Source organism: Sphaeramia orbicularis, chromosome 16 (genome assembly GCF_902148855.1).
Source record: "Sphaeramia orbicularis chromosome 16, fSphaOr1.1, whole genome shotgun sequence".
NCBI classification, from domain to species: Eukaryota; Metazoa; Chordata; class Actinopteri; order Kurtiformes; family Apogonidae; genus Sphaeramia; species Sphaeramia orbicularis.
In genome coordinates this window covers 25,417,147-25,440,223 of record NC_043972.1, presented here as the reverse complement: position 1 = coordinate 25,440,223, position 23,077 = coordinate 25,417,147, and the positions used below count along the sequence as shown (strand labels likewise).

At 36.2% G+C, this 23,077-nt stretch overlaps 1 protein-coding gene across 1 annotated transcript in view; it reads left to right on the top strand.

Annotated features, from left to right (window-relative positions):
* LOC115436406 (triple functional domain protein) overlaps nt 1-23,077 on the top strand; it is a 219,124-nt gene that overhangs the window by 162,317 nt on the left and 33,730 nt on the right. The window contains 6 exon segments of the mRNA XM_075353522.1: nt 563-674; nt 1,104-1,294; nt 4,039-4,140; nt 6,895-7,034; nt 8,882-8,981; nt 14,536-14,788. Of these exon segments, the coding sequence (XP_075209637.1) occupies nt 563-674; nt 1,104-1,294; nt 4,039-4,140; nt 6,895-7,034; nt 8,882-8,981; nt 14,536-14,788 (898 nt within the window).

Below are 23,077 nucleotides of genomic sequence, written 5' to 3'. Positions count from 1 at the left end.
ACTATTTCTGTCATTGCTGTTCTGTATCCAATCCAATCCAACTTTATTTATAAAGCCCTTTAAAACAACCACAGTGGACCAAAGTGCTGTAACAGAAAAATAAATAAAAACCAAAATAACAGAGTAAAATACAAGAATAGACAAAAATAGATTAAGAGACATAGAACCACTGTAAAACAAAAAAAAAGAGAAAAAAATTTTCAGAAGAATAGATGAAACCTAAATAAAAGAATATAAGTATGTATGAGTATGTTTTTGTTTTTTTTTTGTTTGTTTTTCTTTACATATATAGAAGGTAAATACATGATGTAAATAATTGATAAGATAATGCTGTCTGTAAAAAAAAGATAATTACAAAAAAAAACAAAAAACACTGAAAACTAAAGGTGGCCTAAGACTTTTGCGCGATATTGTAAATGGGAAAGGCAAGCATTATCACCTGGTATAATTGAGTTTAGCGAAACAAGAACAGAACAGACATCTATTTGTGTCAAAAATAGCTGCACCTTCACTATTTATGTAAATGTCACTACATGTATTTGTTTTTTTGTGTGTGCTGTAGGAGTTGTTGACCTGCTGTGAGGAGGGTAAAGGTGAGATCAAGGATGGTCTTGAAGTAATGCTCAGTGTTCCTAAGAAAGCCAACGACGCCATGCACCTCTCCATGCTGGAAGGTAAGCTCGCACACACACACACATAAACACACACACACACACCCTCAAATGTAAAACTCCATCTTAACCCTCAAAGTGATGAAACTGGATCAAATGTTCCTCAAAACAGCAAAATGTTCTCACGAATATCGACAAATACTAAAACATGCTCTCTCATTTCAGATTAAAAACATATCCTCTATTAGTGAACCTCATGTTTTTTTAAGTGTATTCCTCACAGCGTGTTCAAGTCTAATGCCGGTTTTAATTAATATTCAAGTCACATCACTCCTCCTTATAAGTTGTTTACCAAAAAATACCCAGTTGTGAGTCAGCAATAACTTTGCTCAGTGTTTCACACCCACAAAAACACATTAGCATGTATATATTTTGGCAGGAATTCAAACTCTTCTAAATGTCTCTGTTGTTGCTCTCTCTTAACTACCGCAGGGTTTGATGGGAATATCGATTCCCAGGGTGAGCTGATTCTCCAGGAGTCCTTCCAAGTGTGGGATCCCAAGACTCTGATTCGAAAGGGTCGCGACCGACACCTCTTCCTTTTTGAGATGTCGTTGGTCTTCAGCAAAGAAGTCAAAGACTCCAACGGGCGCAGCAAGTACCTCTACAAGAGCAAGCTTTTTGTAAGTAATTTTATTTATTTATTTTGTTTTATTGGTTTATTTAATAGGGACCACGTACATTTATGAACATTACTGTTTAAAAAAATACACCTATGTAAATATGTCTGAATTAGTAAAAATAAAGTTAATAAATAAAGTTGCAGCAGTGCTGTGATGGTGAGGTGAGGCAGCGGGGGCAATGGCATTAAATGTAGGTAAATTGTACTTTGAATCTCATTTGGTTATTTTCATTTATTTACTTATTTAGTTTCATTAACCCCCCATTTTCCTCTTTTTCTCTCTCTCTCTCCTTTTCCTTTCTCTTCATCTCACTTACTTTCAGTTACCTAATGATTGTCTTTGGTCATATCCCTGATTTTTATTTTTATTTTTAATTTTTTTTTTTTTTTTTTCTTGAGGAGTCCACATCACAACAGTCACACCACATACACATCTTACACACTCCACCACACACAGAACATTTACACAACCAGGAGAGGACACTGATTTTTATTACTGACTGACGTGTGTGTCTTTTGTATATTACATGCCATATATCTTAACCCCACACACACACATTATGATGATGTAATGTAAATATTGTATAATACTGTACATAAATATCTTTGTCACTTGGTGTCGCTTCAGTAAAGGTTAATAAAAAAAGTTATAAAAAATAACAACTTTTCATCTGCAGTCCCAAGGCAGGTGACAGAAACAAGACATAAAACAGCCAACATTAATACATCACTCGTTCACTATAAATTAAAAAAATTAAAATACAAATAATGATGACATAGGCATCATCAAAACAAATAAACAAAAAACAAGTAGACATAGTATGATCACAGGGGCATGAGCCTATACATTTCACTTTTATACTTGCATACAACTGAACAGAAACAGTGTATGGGTGATGAAATGTATGTCAATTAAAAATGAGTCCATCTGTGGTTTTCTAGGAGCCACTGTTTTAGGTGAATTTTAAAAGTGGTGTATGTTGGACACTCTCTTATAGGGAGGGGCAGGTTATTCCAAAGTTTACCCCCAACTACTGACAGTATGTTTTGTCCAAAAGTGGTGCCTTTGAATGGTATCACACAATTCCCATTTACAGAGGCGTGTGTACTACCTCTGCTTTCAAGTCTTTGGAAGAAGACATGCAGCGGGGGAGGGGCAAGGTTATATAGCACGTTATATAAAAAGCAAGCATACTTCAAATGTTTTAAATTCTCAAAACTTAGAAGTTTATGTTTCTCAAGTATATGACAGTGATGAAATGAGAAAGCCTTTTTCTCAAAAGTTTTTTTTAGCTTTTTTTTTTTTTTTCACAATATTTTTATTGGTATTTTAAGTTTTACATAACAAACATGAATCAAAACAACATAAACACTCATACACACATCCATTCACACCCCGTAGACCTGCACCAAATGCTATATAAATAAATACATACATACATACATACATAAATAAATAAATAAATTATATATATATATATATATATATATATATATATATATATATATATATATATATAATTTATTTATTTATTTAAATAAGATAGATAGATAGATAGATAGATAGATAGATAGATAGATAGATAGATATAGATATAGATATATAGATATATTCTTATGAAACTGTGTACATATATGTAGAAAAAAAATAAATAATAGTAATAATAATAATAATAATAATAATAATAATAATAATAATAATAATAATATTAAAATACAGCAGTCATGATAATAAAAAATTTAAACAAAATTAAACAACGATAATTTGTATGACATGTCCCTATTTTCCAGATACCATTATGTACATATAAGGTTCCCATAATTGTCCAGTTTTCCTTTGGTAAAGTAAGTCAGTCTTTCCAGTCCAATGCACTCTGATAGTTCTTTTATCCATTGCTTCATTGAAGGAGCTTCCATGCTCTTCCAGCTCAAAGTGGTAACTCTCCTGGTCAAGATCATAGTGTATAAGAACAGCTTAGCAGCTTTGGTGTCAAGAAATGGTCTAACTTGTTTAAAATTTTGCAAACTGAATTGAACTCTGTTTGCTACCTTTTTTACATGACTTTTGAATGCTAGGGTTGAATCATAAATCACTCCTAAATACTTAAATTCATTAACAATATCAAGCTCCTGTCATCTAAGAAACACATTAGAATGTAACATCTTCTTACTTTGTTTAGTGCACGCCATGCACACTGTCTTTTTAGTGTTTAGGTAGAGACATGACGTAGTCAGCCAGTAATATGGTGGGGTTTTTTTTATAGTTTATTTTGAACAGATTTTACATTTTTTAACAAACAGACAGTAAAACAAAAAAGTAAAGACATACGAAACAAGAGACGTCAATAAGCACAGACAGGGCAGTATCAAAAAAGTAATGTGGTGTTTTATACTGTGTATACTTTCCAGTGTGTTAACTGCAGATTTAGCAGAGTAGATGATTTTGTCGCTGTTACGGTGTAAATGATGGGGGAAAAATACAAACATCTCCTGCTGATTTTTAATGGCAGCGCAAATTAATGTGTAATTTGCTCCATTGTGATTCTTTTCTGCTTTTTGATCATATCCTCATGCTTTAATTTGGAGATTCTTTTGTGTAAAATCAACATATTGAAAGAACTAGTTCACATTATATTTATTTGGTTGAGATTGTGTTGTTGTTTTGTAGGTTTCAGTTTGTTTTTGTTCGGGCAGTAAATGATGGTATTACTGTTCATGTGTCGTCTTTGTTTTCCATTTTCTCAGACGTCAGAGCTCGGGGTGACAGAGCACGTGGAAGGAGACCCTTGTAAGTTTGCCTTGTGGATCGGCAGGACTCCAACGTCGGACAACAAGATCGTTCTCAAGGTATCAAGACCCTCATGTTGATGGTGAACAGAAGGCGACGATATTTGGTTCATATACATTAACACATTAACCCTCAAAGACCTAAACAACTACCGATGACCAAAAGCATCTACTGATCTAATATGTTTAAGCACTAATTCTACCAGTGTATTGAAATAATTCAGGTAAAATGCAGTTTCTCAGCTTTTCATCGGCATCAGTTACGTCTTATTTGGACATTTAGATGCTCCATAATAACACAAAAACACTGATTTTCAGCAACAGTCATTCAGTACTAACGCCCATATAGTTTGGCAAATGACAATGGTTGTAGCCACTTTTTTATGTTCAGTTAATGATATATTTTGATGAAAAGGTCACGTCTTTTAAATTTTATGAACATCTACATCATGGGTTGTCAAGCTCATTTTAGTTCAGCAGCCTCATACAGCCTGATTTGATCTCAAGTCCCAGTAAAATAAGAGCCTAGAATTAATAAGAACTCTTGTTTTAGTGAAAAAAAGTAAAATTACATTATACATAAATATAAACGTTTACACTTAAAAATTGTCCTTTCATACAAAATGTGAATAACATAAACAACCATGAACAAGCTGAAATTTGTTATGAAAAATACATGAGTTTTAACTATGTTATGCCTCAGCTTATCATGTACACATGTACATTATAACTTACGCATCACAGTGGATCTACAAATGCACAAAACATTTAGTAACAGACGTCTGGAACTGGAAAACATATTTTTTTAAGTTTAATTTTTATTCAGTTTCGCTTGTACAACTATACAAGGCATTTTACATACATAAACATATCTAATCAAGAAAACATTTTAATATATAATTTTTGCACTTCATAAATTTATCCCACAGGCCAGATTGTACCCTTTGGTGGGTCAGTTTTGGTCCACAGGCCATATGTTTGATACCCCTGATCTACATGGTTAGGAAAAGAAATACAGGAAAACACCTGCTTTCCACAGGGTTCATACGGGTGCTTGAAATCCTTAAAAATACTTGGGTTTCAGTGTTGTGTTTTCAAGGTCTGAAAGTGCTTACATTTTAGTTTAAGTGCTGAAAAGTGCTTCCAATTCTAACTCTGTGATGTGATTTATTTATTTGTTTTTAATATTAACTCCGCCAGGTTAGATGTCAAGCCAAAGATACTTACAGAGAGATTATACAGTTTGAAAAATAAAACTTTATGTCAAAAAACAAAATTACCAGGTGCTCTCAGGTCGACTCCAGGTACATTTTTATCTTAATCTTTGTCTCGGTATGAGTGTACCTGAAGAACACCAAGTGGCTTCCCTTTATTTAGATAAAACTTTGTGTTCTCCTTTAATTTCTATACTTTTTACTATTATGAAACATACTTTTAGATGTTTATAGCATAATACAATGTACATCATAGTGATTAAAAGTGAAAAAAAAAAAATATTGAGTATGTGTTTTCCTATAGACATGTATTTTACAGCAGCAATACGATGCTGTGCTGGAAAAATGTGAAAATTACCTTTAAAAGTGATTGAAAAGTACTTAAATTTGACTTGGAAAAATGTGTACAAACCCTGTTTTTACTGAAAATGCAAAATGTAAAAGATAATATAATAAATGGTGATAAAGTATTTTACAGCAGCGATACGGTGCTGTGCTGGAAAAAATTGCAAATGACCCTTAAAAGTGGTTGAAAAGTACTTTAGTTTGACTTTGAAAAATGTGTATGAACCCTGTTTTTAATGAAAAAGCAAAATGTAGAGGATAATATAATAATAAATTGTGATAAATCATTTAAGAAAGGGTCAGTGTTGAGGAAAAATTAATTTGGAGGTTGCCACAAAATAACTTTAGGTCTTTAAGGGTTAATAGTGTACTAGTGTTGACTTAAGAGTTTATTCCTTCTTTCAAATGTTAGAGAACCTGATTGTTTTTCTTAGTATTACACTAAATGTATATAATTCTCCCTCTGTTGCTACAGTCAAGTTGTTTGCACATAAAGTCACTACATGTAGTCCACCCCCACTAAATCCTACATGGTTCCCTGTTTTCAGCCAAGAAAGTTCACTCCTTGTAGGGGGTGGAGTGTTACATTGTGCTACTTATTTACTCATCTTGCAGAAACATTAGCATAGCAGTTGATGGGTCATAATCCAAACTTACAAATAACTCAGTTCATAGGCAGTGAGTCAGAACCCATATTATATGCAGTGAAAGAGAGAGAGAGAAAGACAAAAACCACGAGTGATGAACGTGTTCCGAACAGCTGTCTGTCTTATTACGTAACTTCTGATGACCGTTTCGATCTGTGTCTTATGTAACGCGGTGCCATGGCAGCCCTGGCACTATCGGTTGCTAAGTGAAGGAAGATGAGAAAGCAAGGATGAGAGCTGTCATATGCTGAAAGCGAGTGACGTAAATAAAGACGAGGCTTCTAATAATCGACCATAGTGTCTGCAGAACCTTAAGTGGAACCGGTTCCGTCATTCTCTAAGTATAGACATAAATCTCGAGTGTTTAAATAAGTGATCGGTGCACTCATGTGGGATCAGATGTAACTAGGACTGCTAAATTAGCCCTGATACTTTACTATGAGTCAACAATTCATTCATTCAGGCTCAAGTAAATTTAGCAGCTGCTTTTTTTTGTCACCTTCTGTTAAGATCTCTGGTTGTTTTAATTATTCTCTGTGTGGGAAAAAAAAAAAAAAAAGACCTCAGGCTAAAAGGCTAAAATTACAGAATGATTTGCTGTGTCTCAGGCTTCGAGTATTGAGAATAAACAGGACTGGATCAAACACATCCGGGAGGTCATCCAAGAGCGAACGGTCCACCTGCGAGGAGCTCTGAAGGAGCCCATTCACATCCCGAAGGCCACCACAACCAAGCATAAAGGCAGACGGTAGGCCAACGCTCCCAACACTTACAGCCTTTTAAAAAGAGAGATTTTCTCCCTTTTTATTTCTTTCTGTGCAGTTTTAATTTCTAAGAGTGAGATTAAAGAAGTACATTGTTTTGATTTGTTTAGCAGCTTATAAAAATACATTTGTATGCAGAATTAAACTCACTCCGTCAACTGCATGCATATGTAAATGATAAGGCAATGGTGGTTTGTCTTTTGCCGCAGAGCCACTCAAATGATCTGAATTCTGCACTCTGAACGTTGTCTCAGTGGCTGATTTATATTCATCAAAGTCCTCATATGAGGCCAAACAGTTGTCACGTTTTACAGTGGTGTGCAAAAATATTAGAACACTTGTCAAATCTTAAGAATCTGGTGGTTTATTTGTTCCTAGAGCCTGAATTTCACTTTTTTGCCATTGCAAAAGGTAAAGGCAAAGGTACTGAGAATATTTCACCGACAAATTTATCAATCCAGTCCTTTTTTTTTTTTTTACATTTTACTCTAATATTTAGTGCGGCCCCCCTCGGCAACAATCTAAGGAAACCCTAAGGAAACTCTAGAATGAGCTTCTGAGAGCGTGGAATGACATCGGTGTTGAAACTCTCAGAAAATACATGGATACAATGCCAGAAAGATGCGCTGCTGCGATTGTTGCCAAGGGGGGCCATACTAAATATTAGAGTAAAATGTAAAAAAATTAATAAATAAAGGACTGGACTGGACTGATAAATTTCTAGGTGAAATATTCTCTGTACTTGGACTGTGTATTGGCAAGAATCTGACGATACGATACAAATCACAATACTAAGATCACGATACGATATATCACGATATATCATGATACTGTTAAAAAGGCAATTTTTTGTTTGTTTCTTTTTTTTAAATTGCTATTTCCTTGAAGAATTGAATTACACCAGAAATCTGCACAAATACTAAACACATTTTTATTTGATCCCAACAGGATCTAATGCTTTATCACAAAATATTCCTGTGTTCAAACTGAAATTCTGTTTTATAGACATTACAGTTTAAGATCCTGTTCAAAAGTTCATATTCTATTCGTTCAGAATTAACATCAGAAGACTATTTTATTTCAATCCCAACAAAGGAACGAACATTATTTAATGAAAGAGTGTTAAATAATAATAAATAAAATATGAAAAAAAAAAAAAAAAAACCCACAAATGAACCTCCTCAATGTCTGCATTTGAATTAACACCTAAAATATTGATACAGTACTTTTTAATATCGATACAGTATTGTGAAATGAAACATTGCGATATATTGCAGAACCGATATTTTCTTACAGCCCTACTCAGTACCTTTGCCTCTACCTTTTGCGATGGCAAAAAAGTGAAATTCAGGCTCTAGGAACAAATAAACCACCAGTTTCTTAAGATTTGACGAGTGTTTTAATATTTTTGCACACCACTGTATGTCGTTTGCTTGCATGCTTAAACTGAAAGTGTGAATAGGTGCACAAACCAGCTAACCCTAACCCAGGGTGACAGGTTACCAGTTTACACATGATAAAACAAGGGCATGGATTGGTTCTGTGGAAATAGACACATGAGAAAGTAGTCCCACAGCACTGTATTAATGATGATAGATGTATAATGTATAACACATTGTGCTGCTGTTGTAATATTTTTCAGTATGGAACTAAGTTTAAACACATAACCCTGATGTATTTAAGAATATATGTATGATTAAATGTTTATTCAGTTCAATTTGCAGTGTTTAGGCTGTTAAATTATAGCAGTTCAATGCACATTATTGTCCAAAATAGAGCAAAATGCAGAATATACTGTGCAGTAATAAGACGTCATTATGTCCATATGCAGGGATGGAGAGGAGCTGGACAGTCAGGGAGATGCCAGCAGCCAACCTGATACCATCTCCATCGCATCTCGTACCTCCCAGAACACACTGGACAGTGATAAGGTAGGAATACACACAACACACACCGACACACAATTATATTAATACAGCAGTGGAAAAGGGGTTTTAGATACCTTTAAAATATTGCACAATTTCAAATGTTGTTGTGAAATATTTGCAGAAGAATGTGTTTGAAAAGCTGTGGATGCATCAGACAGACACAAATAAATGCAAGTTTTTTATTATCCCGCCCAACCCCTCGAGGGTGAGGGTAAATTAGACATACCACGAATTCCATCCGACCAAGATTTTTGTCTGTCCCATTTTTCGGACGCTCTTCACCTGATTCATTTCAAATTTCCCATATATGTTCTTTATCACTAGGAGAGTTTGATGGCTAACTGTCAATTTTTGAATTTTTTTCTTTTTTTTTTTACAAATGTATGAGAATTTCAAATTAAAAAATGTGTCCATCCCATTTCTCACACAGTATTCAACAGTTTCTTTTCAAATTGGACTCTTGTTCTTTACCACTAGGAGAGGTGCAGTGCACAGTTTGATGGCTGAATTTCAATTTTGGCATGTTTTAAATACATTTTTCAAAATTTCAACTCAGACAATTTGTCCAACCGATTTCTCAGACATTATTCACCCAATTCTTTTCTAATTTCACACATGTTCTTTGCATGTGCCTTTCTCTCAATTTTTGCATTTTTTTTTCCCACATTTTTTTTAAAAAGCTTTTGAAAAGATTCAAAGTTAAGCCTCAAAATTAATCCCTGGGTAGGCATAGTATCAAGGCAAGGCAAGTTTATTTATATAGCACATTTCAGCAACAAGGCAATTCAAGGTGCTTCACACAGGACATCAAAATACAACGACAGGGAAAAAGAAACACATTTAAAACGTTATAAAAGAAACATGTAAAAGGTGATTAAAAACAGCAAGTAAGAAAACAACACGTAAAACCCAAAAATATAAAACCATACACATATTAAAGTAAGAGTTGCAGTGCAGAGTTTCGAGAGAGAATATAAAATTTAAAAAGTCAAAAGCCTTTTAGTCAAAGGCAGCAGTGAACAGGTGAGTCTTTAACCTTGACTTAAAAGAACTCAGACTCTCAGCAGACCTGATATTTTCTGGTAGTTTGTTCCAGATATACAGCGCATAGAAACTGAACGCTGACTCTCCATGTTTAGCATCAGTGAGCAGAACGGGCAAAGTGTTGTGGGTATTAGTAAGCTCTGCTGACTTTTTCACTTGTGTTTATTGTTAACAAGAAAAAATTATGAAATGAAATTACTGACAGTTTCAACATGTCATGCCTTGGATGTGTTTCAAGGGGCGTCATCTTGTCGAAACATCCAGTTTTGACCTCGATAGAACAATGCACGTGCAGAAGGGAGCATGTAGGTTTGGAGAATGGAACAATAGTGGGCAGAGTTCAGTGACTTGAGATGGATTCTTGATGTAATATTTCACAAATGCATCTGGTGTCCACACACACTTTTCCCACCACTGTATTTCTGTGCCCTCAAAAGCACTAAGCAGGATTGGACTGTTTTATGCTTCCATTTCCGTTCTTTACATACAGACATATTTCTTTCATCAGCTTCGTAACCATTCTGTCATGTGTCAGTAACGTATCTTATTATGCCGTCACACACTGACATGATCGTCCGAAGCTGCAAAACTGTGTGGATGCAAGTACTCTCTCCGCGAGTTACTTCCTGTGAAAGTGTTTGATTGTGTCGGAAAGGAAGCGACCATCTGACAGAGCTTCAAAGCAGTGTGTGTGTGTGTGCGCATGCTAGAGAGAAAGCGAATCTCAGCTTATTGGAAACAGGGACAGTCGGCTACGGTTATATCTGGTATTAGCACCACAGAAGGCCTGTCCTCCTACGCTCAGCATGAGCAACTGTAAAGCTAACGCACACACACACCAGCACATGCACAAAGAGGTATTTCTATAGTCATACATGTCATTCTAATTATAAAATCTAGCATTGCAACGAGACCTTCTTTTCCTATCCCCTTTCACATTTGTTCTGTGAATAATCCGACTAGATCTGCTGCTGTTCCATATAAGACGCTACATTAAAAGGATAAGAAATGTGTGGATGCGTGTGTGCAAAAACACCTGTCCGGACTATCACGAGGGGGGGGCATCAATTAAGCCCCTGTTTCCTCAGGACATGGACATTTAAAACACACAGTAACATGTGCAAATCCAAATTGTGTGCGCGATTCTCACTCCTTGAATGCATCCCTCTATCTCTGTCCATGTGAGGAGTCTCTGTGAGAAGTCGCATTCAAGAGGCAGTGACAGTGGCGTATTTGTTAGCGTGTTATGTGTGTTACGTGTGCGAGTGTGTGCGTGCGCGCGTCTGTTTTTAATGACTGACTTGTGTGTCAGCAGCTTCAGCCTCCCACACTCACTTCGCAGAGGATGCTCGCCTGTATGTCAGACAGGAGCGCACAGTTTTAATTCCTCACAGCTATCGATCTCACACTTTGCTTAAAACATTCAGGCGGTCAAAGTGTGTGTTTTTTTTGTTGTTTTTTTTTTTCATTTATTTATTTTTTTTTAGTTTATTTGTTGTTGTGGCTGTTAAAGAGATTAGTTAAGGAAGCACTTGGATGGATTAACTGCTCTGCTTTGAGAGGAGACACACAACAAGGAATCAATTTTTGTTAAGCACCTGCAAAGGAGGTTGTTGACTGTTAGACACAGCAGTGACTTTTCACTAATGGACCAGGATCTCAGTCACTTGGAACTGTTTTTCATAATTCATTTCCAAAAACATCCATATAAACTTAACTACTTTCCAGAGAACTTATTGTCATCCGGCAAGCATCCACGTTTTGCGATTTAAGACCACCGCGTTGGATTGTTATCGCGCTCCGTCCGCTGTAGAGTTGCTATAGCTTCTTGGGTCTTTTCCCGCGCAATGAGGGAGTGGAGAACAATGGAGAGGCTGGAGGACAGGAGCTCTAATCCCGTGGCTCAGCTCCTCAGCTCTCTGGCTTTACCACACTACCAAAGGGTATGTTGCAAATATTGAATGTTGAGACAATGAATGCATCTTTTTCCCCAATTTATCCTCTCAGGATTTGCAAAAACAAACGTGAACAATACCAATTCAAAATGAAAAACATCTATACATATATTTCAATTAAGCATCACGGAAATTGAATGCATGAAACTGTGAATATTTTTATTGTGATGGATTTGCAACTATTTTTATAACTGTTATTATCCATAATATAATAATCAGTAGCTGGGATAGGCTCTGGCACCCCTGCGACCCTCACAAGTGCTTCAGAAAATGGATGCATGGATAATAATCAGTGTAATAACAGTAATCTAATATATCTTAAAGCTGTAGGAGAAAAAAAAAATGACACGCCTTCTTTCTGCAGCTGTCTCCTCCAAATCATTAGACTAAACTTAAATACAGATTAACCTAATATTGTTTCATGGTGTTATGGAAAAGTGAAATCATGACAGAGTAGAATAGAATAATTGTATCCAGGTCAAAAAAACAAAAAACGTGTAATTAGACAAAATAATGCAATTTATATTCATGCACTTTGTCCAAGTGAGTGTTGGTTCATCCACGGGGGCACCTGTCTTTTTATTACAGTTATTCATGTAATTTTTCATTGTTTTTTTTTACCTTCTACTGTCTTTTATGTATTTTTAGGCTGAGCTCTTGCAACTCGTTTTCCAGTGCAGTTTTTTTGCAAATGGCAAATAACCTGATTCTGATTCTAAAAATCTGCATTGTATACATTTTCTACGAGGCACTTGAATCCCAGTAAACCCATAAAATCTAAAAAAAAAAAGTCAATTACTATAGCTCATAGGAATGTAAAGTCACATTTATTTATGGTTGCAGTATTAGATGTTGCAAAGCGAATAATTTTTTAACTGGGAGATTAAGTGTATTTGTTTTTCTTGGCATATTTACCTGCTTTAAAGTATAAACTGCCGGTCATAGGAAAGAAAGTAAATCTGTGGAAGCCTGTGAGAAAGGTATACAGTATTAACAACCAGGAGGAATATTTTTAGTCACAGGTTTGAACCAAGAATACAAAAGAAAAACCAGTGAGAGAAGTGACTAATTCTACATCCTCTATCTCTTGTTATGTTTGATTTCTTCGGCAGTCAGATGACTAAAGTCTGTCAGAGTGACGCTGTATTCAGTTTTGCTTGAATGAGTCACCAGTCAGTGTATGGATGCTGAAAGCCACTAACTCTAAAAAAAAAAAAAAAAAAAAAAAAAAAAAAAAAAAAAAAAAAAAAAAAAATATATATATATATATATATATATATATATATATATATATATATAATGTGAGAAATTATTTGACTGAATTATTATACAGGCATAGCATCAAGGATTCCCTTTCTTCACTGTTTTCCTGTTGACTGAAAGGCAGTGTTTTAGTAGGTGTTTAGGTGATTTCTGTGGTTTTTACTGGTTGTACATGTGCCATTTGAGTCTGAATCAGCTTTATTGGCCAAGTATGTGAACACATGCAAGTAATTTGGCTTCGGTTTTTCTCTGTCAGTTTGTCTCTAACTCAAGATGGCACCTCATATGGACACTCTAGTATTTTGTTTGTTTTTGTTTATATGTCGTGTTTTGAACCAGGTGTGTCAAACTCATTTTAGTTGAGGGGCCACATTCAGCCCAATTCGATCTCCAGCGGACCAAACCATTAAAATAATAGCATAAAAACCTATAAATAAGGACAACTCCCAGTTTTTCTCTTCATTTTAGTGCAATAAAAAACATGAAATTATGAAAATATTTACATTTGCAAACTAACTTTTCACCAAAAAGATGTGAATAACCAGAAAAAAATGTAATTTCTTAAGAAAAATAAGCTAAATTTTAACAATATTATGCCTCAACTTATCACTTGTACATGTGCATTACACACAATGTTACACAAACGTAATATAATTGAAATTTGGACGTTTGGAATGTGTAATTAAAATAAGAATGTCTACAATATTATCTGTCAACTTACAAATCGAATCTACAAATCCACAAAACATTTCGTAACAGACAGAATATTGTTCAAATTGTACTTAATTTTCAGGTTGGTCATGTTTTATTGTAAGGGTTATTAGACTATTATTTGACTTTAGATCACATTGGACTAAAACCAGTTCAACACCTTTGACTGTTCATATCTTCAGTGGAATTTTTGCACTCCATAAAATCATGCCGCAGGCCAGATTGCAACCTTTGCAGGGCCGGTTTTAGCCCCCGGGCCGCATGGTTGACACCTGTGTTTTAAACTGTCCTACCGTCATCCAGTGTGCCATTTGTCAGAGGTAAAAACATTACATTTTGAGAGGGTGCTCCTACAAAGTCAGATTTCCTCAAAGCTAAGAACACTTCATCACTACCTATGAATTATTCAGTCTCACATTCACTTTGTTCTTTGACTTTTTACATATAATCCTCAAAGTGTTTACCATGTTGTCTGCATTGATGCAAATGTGAAACCATGCCAATACTAGAACTGAAATACAAATATCTGCTCACAGAACTCAGGCAAATGTTAACAGATCCATATGTTTTGTTCTCCTTTTCAGCTGTCCGGTGGCTGTGAGCTGACGGTGGTGATCCACGACTTTGTGGCCAGTAACGGTGGCAGCAGTGGGGAGCTGACGGTGCGCAGAGGTCAGACTGTGGAGGTTCTGGAGCGACTCCATGACAAACCGGACTGGTGCCTGGTCCGCACCACTGACCGTTCCCCTGCCCAGGAAGGCATCGTCCCCTGCTCCATGCTCTGCATAGCCCACTCCAGGTCGTCCATGGAGATGGAGGGGCTGTTCAACCACAAAGGTAGGAGCAGGACTTTTGCTTAAATTCCACATTCACACAGATTCAGTGTATTTTTAATAACTAAGCCACATGTGGACGCCTAGTACACTGTAAGACCGGATAAGTTGAGTTTACTTAAAAAATTTGAGGTAGCTGGTTGCCTTAAAAGATTTAAGTATTGAGTAATGAAAACGTGAGTGTATTAAACTTAAATCCTTGATTTGAATGGAACTGCTGTTTTAAGTACAACACACTAAATGCCAAGTTAATTTAACTTAAAATTTGCTGTAATGTCAATTGCTTTGTATAATCATTAGACTTAATATCATCAGTTCATTGTACTCAATTCCAAGTTGATTTAAATTAAAATCTTTTGCAAAATAAATTACTTTGCATAATTAGTCAACTTAATATATTGTAGCATAGATGGAAGTTAATCAGGAAGATAGTTTAGTGTAATTTGCCAGTATAGGAAGTACTTTTAACTTAGCAAGGCATAAAGATTTTTATAGAACTAAAACAATCTTAACTGAACATTAAAGCCATTGTTCTTCCTATGGCTCTGACCCATGGTGCAGATCTACAAAAATACAAAAACAAACACAAAAAGGCCAATAAACATTGCCATACACACATTAAGTCAAAATTAACACTAACACCACAACCCCGCTGAATCCCTGCACATAAAAGAACACATTTTCAACAACATGCCCAATACCCACAATGCAATGTGGAGATAAAAAGGTGTGGTCATGACTAAAACTTAGTGACTTAAATCCATCCAACTTAAACTTTTTCGTATTTTCGACTATGTCTACAAATTAGTAGAATATACTTAACATTTTATAGTAATGTAATAAAACTTAAATCATTTAAGTACATTGTTATTAAAGCATTTTAGTAAATACAAAGTCCGGGCTTATAGTGTATAAGGGATGTTCAATGAATGCATGTGTTTATAAACAGCAGTGGCGATCTGCAATAATCATCTCATCTCAGTGCCAGCTGCTTGTCACATCCAGGCACATACGGACACTTGAAATATTAAGGAATTCTAATGTGATATATCTGCTGTTTGCAAACAGAGCATTGGTCCATCGAACCTTCACTTCACACTAAACAGCTGTTGGGATAGCTCTCACATGTATTTCTAAGTGTTGCTATGCAACTGTGAAAGTGTGCTTAAGGCAAAGCTCTCTTTTAATTATCATAAAATAATTTCAACGTTTGCATTCCCAAAGCAGTTAACATCTTTACAAGCTGTCAGAAACCTTCATGTTGTCTGAAACACGTTGGCACACGCCCTCTCCACTTTAACTAAGATGAAATATTAAATGATCCTCTGAGGGTGGTGCCCTGGAGCGAGAGATGTCACAATATCCATATGTAGCTCTTCTTATAGGATCTTATTAAACAGTAATATAGTCTTCAAGATTTTTTTCATATATTTGTCACTGTCACCTCAGTCACAGGAATATTGTATACTCATTTCCTGCATTAACCCTTTCATGCATGAATTATCAGAACCTTAGTTGAGTTTTTTTCCTGAGTGTTTTTATTCCTCTTTAGGCATGAAAAAAACAATGCAATTGAAATTTTTTTATGAACCTATTTTTCATGAAGTTACAAAAATGTCCACTCAGCACCAGTTTTTGAAGCAAAAAAACATGTATTTTAAACCCATCATCAGAAAGTGATAAACTGTCTGAAAACTATGAAATAAAAACATTTTTCATGTAATCTGACATTTTCTCACATTTTAACATACTCTAATACCAGTTATTACCAACTTCATGCAGATAATATGCAAAAAAAACTTTTTGATTAAGAAAACTGTTGATTACAGTCTAATAACAATTAGCAACTGATTTAACACGTTACTGCAGATCAGGTTTATCAACCTGATCTGCAAAGTTACAGTAATGGTATGAATTACAATGTATTGTGGGATGATGCATAAGTGTCCACTGTGTCGGCTGATGTGGAACTAAAACAACAAAACCCATGAATATATAAGAGAAGAGCTGGAGAATGACTGTCCACTGTAGTGACCAGTATGCATGAAAGGGTTAGGATAAGTCTTGTAACTGTACACATTATTGGAAGAAATATGGCCCATTTATTGCAAATACAACACAATAGAAGTGACCATTTCAGCAGATCTTTTTATGTTGCTGCTGATGAATAAGAGTATATTCTTATTAAACCTGTTATTTAAAAGTCATAATATATTAATTACGGTGTTCATAAAAGCAGAGCAGACTTAAAACAGAACTTAATGAATCTCTGAAGTCTGAGGAGCTGCTTCATCTCTGCTGCATTTATTGACTGTTTTTCCTCTTGGATCAGGTTTGGTCCTGCTGTTGATTGATTTCCTCCAATGACTGATGGCTTTTCTGTGTTGTGCCATTTCAGCTTTTGGTAGGTCAGTTAATTGTACGATACAACAACAGCTCCTCCCCTACTGCATTTGGACCATGTAAGGCAGTGATACTCTTGTTGCCCGAGGGCCACATTTTGCAAAATGAGAGGACGCCAGAGAATAATTAATAACTCACAAACATTCATCAGACAAAATGAAAAAACATTAGAAGGCCCATAACTTATCTCTCTTATAAATTATTGATTTTCTTTTTCACAGACTTAGTTGTATTGCCAATTAAATAAACACTAGTATAAAGCTTACTGATAAATTCGATATTTTACTGCATTTAATATCTACAGTTGCGTTGACTTTTTCTTACATTTGAAAGACTCTTTTCACTGTGAATTAACCCTTTCATGCATAGTGGTCGACTACAGTGGACAACTATTCTGTTGTATATTCATGGATTTTGTTGTTTTACTTGCATATCAGCCAACACAGTGGACGCTTATTGGTCAAAACACAGTAATGTCCCGTCAGAGAGCGAGCTTTAATTGATTGCCATTCCAACATTTATTTCAATATAAAGTAGCTCCTTGTTTTGGATAATCCCTTATGGTCCAACTAAAGCAAAAATGAATTTAAAAGTAAAAATGTGGGTCATTTAGCAACACTAATCTGTCAAATTGTCTCTAAAATGTCCTGTCAGAGAGATTTCAAATTCTGTGTTTTGACCCTTATGCACCATCCCATACACTGTAATTCATACCATTACTGTAACTTTGCTGTTCTCGATAAACCTGATCTGCAGAAACATATGTGAGTGTAAATAAATTGCTAATTGTTATTAGACTGTAATTTTTTTGTAACAAAAAGGTTTTTTTTTTTTTTTGCATATAATCTAAGTGAGTAATAACTAGTATTATAGTATGTTAAAAATGTGAGAAAATATCAGATTAGCAGCATTTTTAAAAAATTATTTCATAATTTCAGTCAGTAAATGCATGTTTTTTTGCTTCAAGAATTAAACGCACGGTGTCTAGCTGAATGGACATTTTTGTAACTCCATGAAAACTAGGTTCATAAAGAAAAAAAAAATTCAATCACATTGTTTTTTTTTATGCATAAAGAGGAATCAAAACACTCAGGAAAAAAAAAACTTGAATAAGATTCTCATAATTCATGCATGAAAGGGTTAAATAACCTACAACAGGTCAGAAGTTGAGTCTCCTGAAGTGAATCAGTTCAACTTCTTGAGAGAGATAGATTAATAGTAGTGCACAAATGGGACTTGATCATTTAACCAGTGCTAAAATATAAATAACTCAAGAGCTACATCTGCTTCTTATTTATCACTAACATGGCTATAGGCTGCCATCATCATGTCTTAACAGGAGTTTCTGGTTCTGACTGTCTATCTTTAATTTAGACCAGCGACTGAGTACTCTACTGCCTGTTTCTATGGTAATTTAGCACATAAATATTTTGCTGGCAGCCTCTTTATAGTCAGCGCGAGGAAGATCTGTGTTTGTATTGAAAATTATAGGATCCTTGGACGCTCTACATACAGGAACTCTCAACTTTGGAATTAGCTGAATGATTTACAGCACAAGACAAAGCGCAGAATTTCCCAACCCATCCTGACTGCTTGCAGAGCTTTTTTTGTTTTTGACTCTTTTCTCGGTTTCCTGGTTGCAAATAACCAACCGTCGCTGCTTGTATGTGCATGTTTGTGTGTGGCCAGAGGGAGTGATGAAAATGAGCTTCTCACTGCAGGGAAAAAAAAAAGGAAGACGGGAATGACAAATAAAATCGTCTGCTACTTTCACAGCCTTTTGTGTTTGCTGACCAACCATGCAGGCCGCTTTGTCTAAAGTTGTGGAAGGGTGACGGTTAAGGGGATTAGGGTGGTCACCGCGAAGGCTCTCCTGTCCTATTCCTGCTGTGTCTCACAACCAAGAACTGACTATCAGGGACAAACGTCTGTGTTTGGGATAATAGAACGAAACTGAATAGACGTATTCACATACAGTAGAATAAGACTGCAAAGGATACAGCTGGTAGTTGGACGCCTGCTCTGATTATAGGATGTTTTGCTGTGGAATGATGGTTCAGTTTGTGTTCAGGGCTGTGTTGCGCAACCAATCCCTAAAACATACACATTCCTTTTAAATCAGGTTTAGCTCACTTTCTTCTACATGCTAATCACATTTTCATTTGTGTTGCTGGAATCCCATATACAGGTCGATTCTCACACAAAGGAAATAAGGTAATTTAAAGCTACGCATAGATAAAACTACAAAAGCACTTGGAGAGCACAGAACTCCACACAGGCAGATCCCCCCCACTCACCTCCAAAATTTAATCATTTGTTCCTTGGGCCAGAATCAACATTTCCTGAAAATTTCATGAAAATCTGTCCATAACTTTTTGAGTTATCTTGCTAACAGACAAACAAACAAACAACCCCCCCATCACCACCAAAATTGGATCATTTGTTCCTTCCTTCTACCACTATCAACATTGCCTGAAAATTTCATCAACCCCCCCCCCCCCCCCCCCCCCCCCCCCCTTCCGATGACCACCAAAATGTAATCATTTTTTCCTTGTGACAGTTTCAACATTTTCTGAAAATTTCATCCAAATCTGTCCGTAACTTTTTGAGTTATCTTGCTAACAGACACACAAACCAACAAAAAATCCACCCCCACCCCCCGATCACCACCAGAATTTAATCATTTGTTCCTTGTGCCAGTATCAACATTTCCTGAAAATTTCATGAAAATCCGTGTCTAACTTTTGAGTTATCTTGCTAACAGTCAAACTAACAAACAACCGCACCTTCTCCATCACCGCCAAAATGGGATCATTTGTTCCTTCCTTGTGCCAGTATCAACATTTCCAGAAAATTTCATCAAACCCCGCCCCCTCCCTTCGATGACCACCAAAATTTAATCATTTTTTCCTTGTGACAGTTTCAACATTTTCTGACAATTTCATTCAAATCTGTCCATAACTTTTTGAGTTATCTTGCTAACAGACACACGAACCAACAACCCCACCTTCTCCATCACCACCAAAATGGGATCATTTGTTCCTTCCTTTTGCCAGTATCAACATTTCCTGAAAATTTCATCTAAATCTGTCCATAACTTTTTGAGTTATCTTGCTAACAGACAGACGAACCAACAAAAAATCCACCCCCACCCCCCGATCACCACCAAAATTTAATCATTTTTTCTTGTGCCAGTATCAACATTTCCTGAAAATTTCATGAAAATCTGTCTGTAACTTTTTGAGTTATCTTACTAAAAGACAAACAGACAGACAGACAAACGGAGGTAAAAATGTGTGGTGTTTTAATTATAATGAAATATATATTGAATCATTAAAAAGTATTTTTTAAAAGTGTATTTTATCACAGACAGACAGACAAACCCCGATGAAAACATAACTGTTTCACTTGGCGGAGGTAATGATCAGTAAAAGGACTCTATAAGAAGAAAGCGCAGGCCAGTATGTGCGTGTGGATGTGCACGTTCTCACAGGAAGGAGTGTGTTCAGGAGCCGTTGCAGACTTTCTAAAAGAGAGCCCAGTCATTCAGAGTTAAACAGGGAGGGCTTTGTGCATCTGCTCTGCAAAGCTGCTCAGTTTGCATAAGAACATTGTCAGATGAAGTGAAGATTTAGGTAAACAGAGTCAAGGGTTAAATATATATATATAAATCAGCAGCTAAGAAAATGTCCAATCAAGCTCCAAATGTAAATTAGTAATCTTAGTATCTGGAATTTGTAACCAGCTTTCGACTATGACACAGATTTTTTCACGTTTGTTGTTCATTCCTGTCAGATTTCATAACCCAGTCTATATTTGTTCCAAGCATACTGCACAACTTGTATGCATCCTAATGCCTGTAAAATATGCACCCGCCCACACAAACTGAGTGGGTGCTTCTACAAAGGGTAATACGGTAGATGTGCTGCATGTTTCCAGACGTCCCCTTGGAAAGGGAGAGGCACAGTGGAGGCTTGCCCAATATCCTCACAGAAGCCCACTCACGAGGGAGGGAGAGAGAGTGAGAGATACAAAGAAAGAGAAAACATCCTACTCTCTAATACTGCATTTGACTTTTTCCTTTTTCTCACACTGGAACCTGACTCTCGCTTCTGGGAAATTTCAAACACAGCTACTGTTAACGACAAGTAAAACCAGTTTTAGGTTTCGTCTGGGAATTAAATAGTGTATGGACGTACCTGTGAGGATGATGTGAGGGAATATTGTATTGAAATGTGATTGACACGGCCCATGGAGTCCAGGCTTTGGTGTCTTGAAACGCGTTTTTCTTCATGGATTCGACACAGGGAGGACACTCTGACAACTGCAAGTTCTGGCTGCTGGACTTGGGTAGGTGATCATGTGGAGCAACATGCAGATGTAAACATACAGCTGATTAGTTCTTTGTAGAAATTTACAGCTGATGTTTTGATATTTTCTAATAAGCCTATATCACCTGTGGGACCTGAGGTTATTTTTGTGATATTCAGAGGAAATATATTTGTTGCTTGCACAGGAAAATAACTAGAAGGATGCAAAAGACTGACATCCAGTTGTCCAGGTTAACATATATTTTACTAAAGTTAATGAAGTGGTGTTAAAAGTTGGTTGAATAATACAGTTTCTCTTTGTTATTGCATAAAAACAATGCTCCAGTTTGTTCTGTTTGTGATACATTCTACTTCAAGTGGGTGTTCATTAATCAAGAGTGGATTATGTTGAGCCATTATAGCAATGGAAGCAATTTGGTGAATGCACTGTTATGTGATGAGATTTTAAATCTACTGAAATTATTGTGACAAGATTAAGTCTTTGTGCCTCACTGTGTGCGGGGTCAGGCTAGTGTTACGCAGATGGGGGTTTATCCCAGACCCGAGGGTCAAAACAAACTGCTGGTTAAACAGAGTACAGTAGAATAGAGTACAAAAAAATCAGGACAGTATTGTTGTCAGCTCTTGTTCTATTCACTTTCTTTCATGGCTTTCTGTCCCAATTTATAATAAAGCTATGAAAAAAAAAAAAAAAAACACCAGCTGCTTTGGGACAATGTGTAGCGGGTGGTCTGTGCTCCACGCCTTTCCTAACTGTGGCTGTTGGTGGCAAGCCCACTCCGGCATGTCTGCATTACAACTTAACCATCCAAACCCCCTGGAGTTTTCCCATACACTGCACTTCCACCAGTAATAGCGCTTCTCCAGCCATCCAAAATGATGTTTATGCACCGCTCTGTTTGTATCGCTTCTCCTGGGTAAGATAAGACCACACGAAAGATGCTCCCCTGGTGACACCTCTGGAATCCTTGGCATGCTTCTGTGGAGCTGCACAGACTTCTGGGATCACTGCAGTTGTACTCCTGCCCCTCCCCTTTCTCCTATTCTGAGACTCAGGCGCACACAAAGTTGTAAATCTAGCATGTTCTTAGCAGTAGCATGAATGAGCACTGACTGAGTTATGATAGTCTGTCGGTAGCTTGCAAATAAATTGGCAAACATCTAAAGATGCAATAGAGAGCATCTGTTAAAAGCAGGAGTCATTTTCTCACGGATATCAGCTCAAAGAATTTGGCCTGAGCATGAAAGTTAGTCAGAAACTGGACATAGACATCTGATTTGGAAATGTATCTTGCATGTATAAGCAGAAATGTGGAGCTACACTTAGACCACCCTTGTTTTCTTCAATTTCTTGTTCATTTTAATGCCTGGTACAACTAAAGGTACATTTATCCCAGTGTATGTAGAGACACAAATAGAATAAGCTTTTAATGCAGCCTGAATTAAAATCATTGTAATTTGGCCACAGGATGATTGCAAACAGATATATTTAATGCATAAGAATGAATGAGATATAAACATAAAAAAATGTAGACAGTGAAGGCATCGTCAGAATCAAG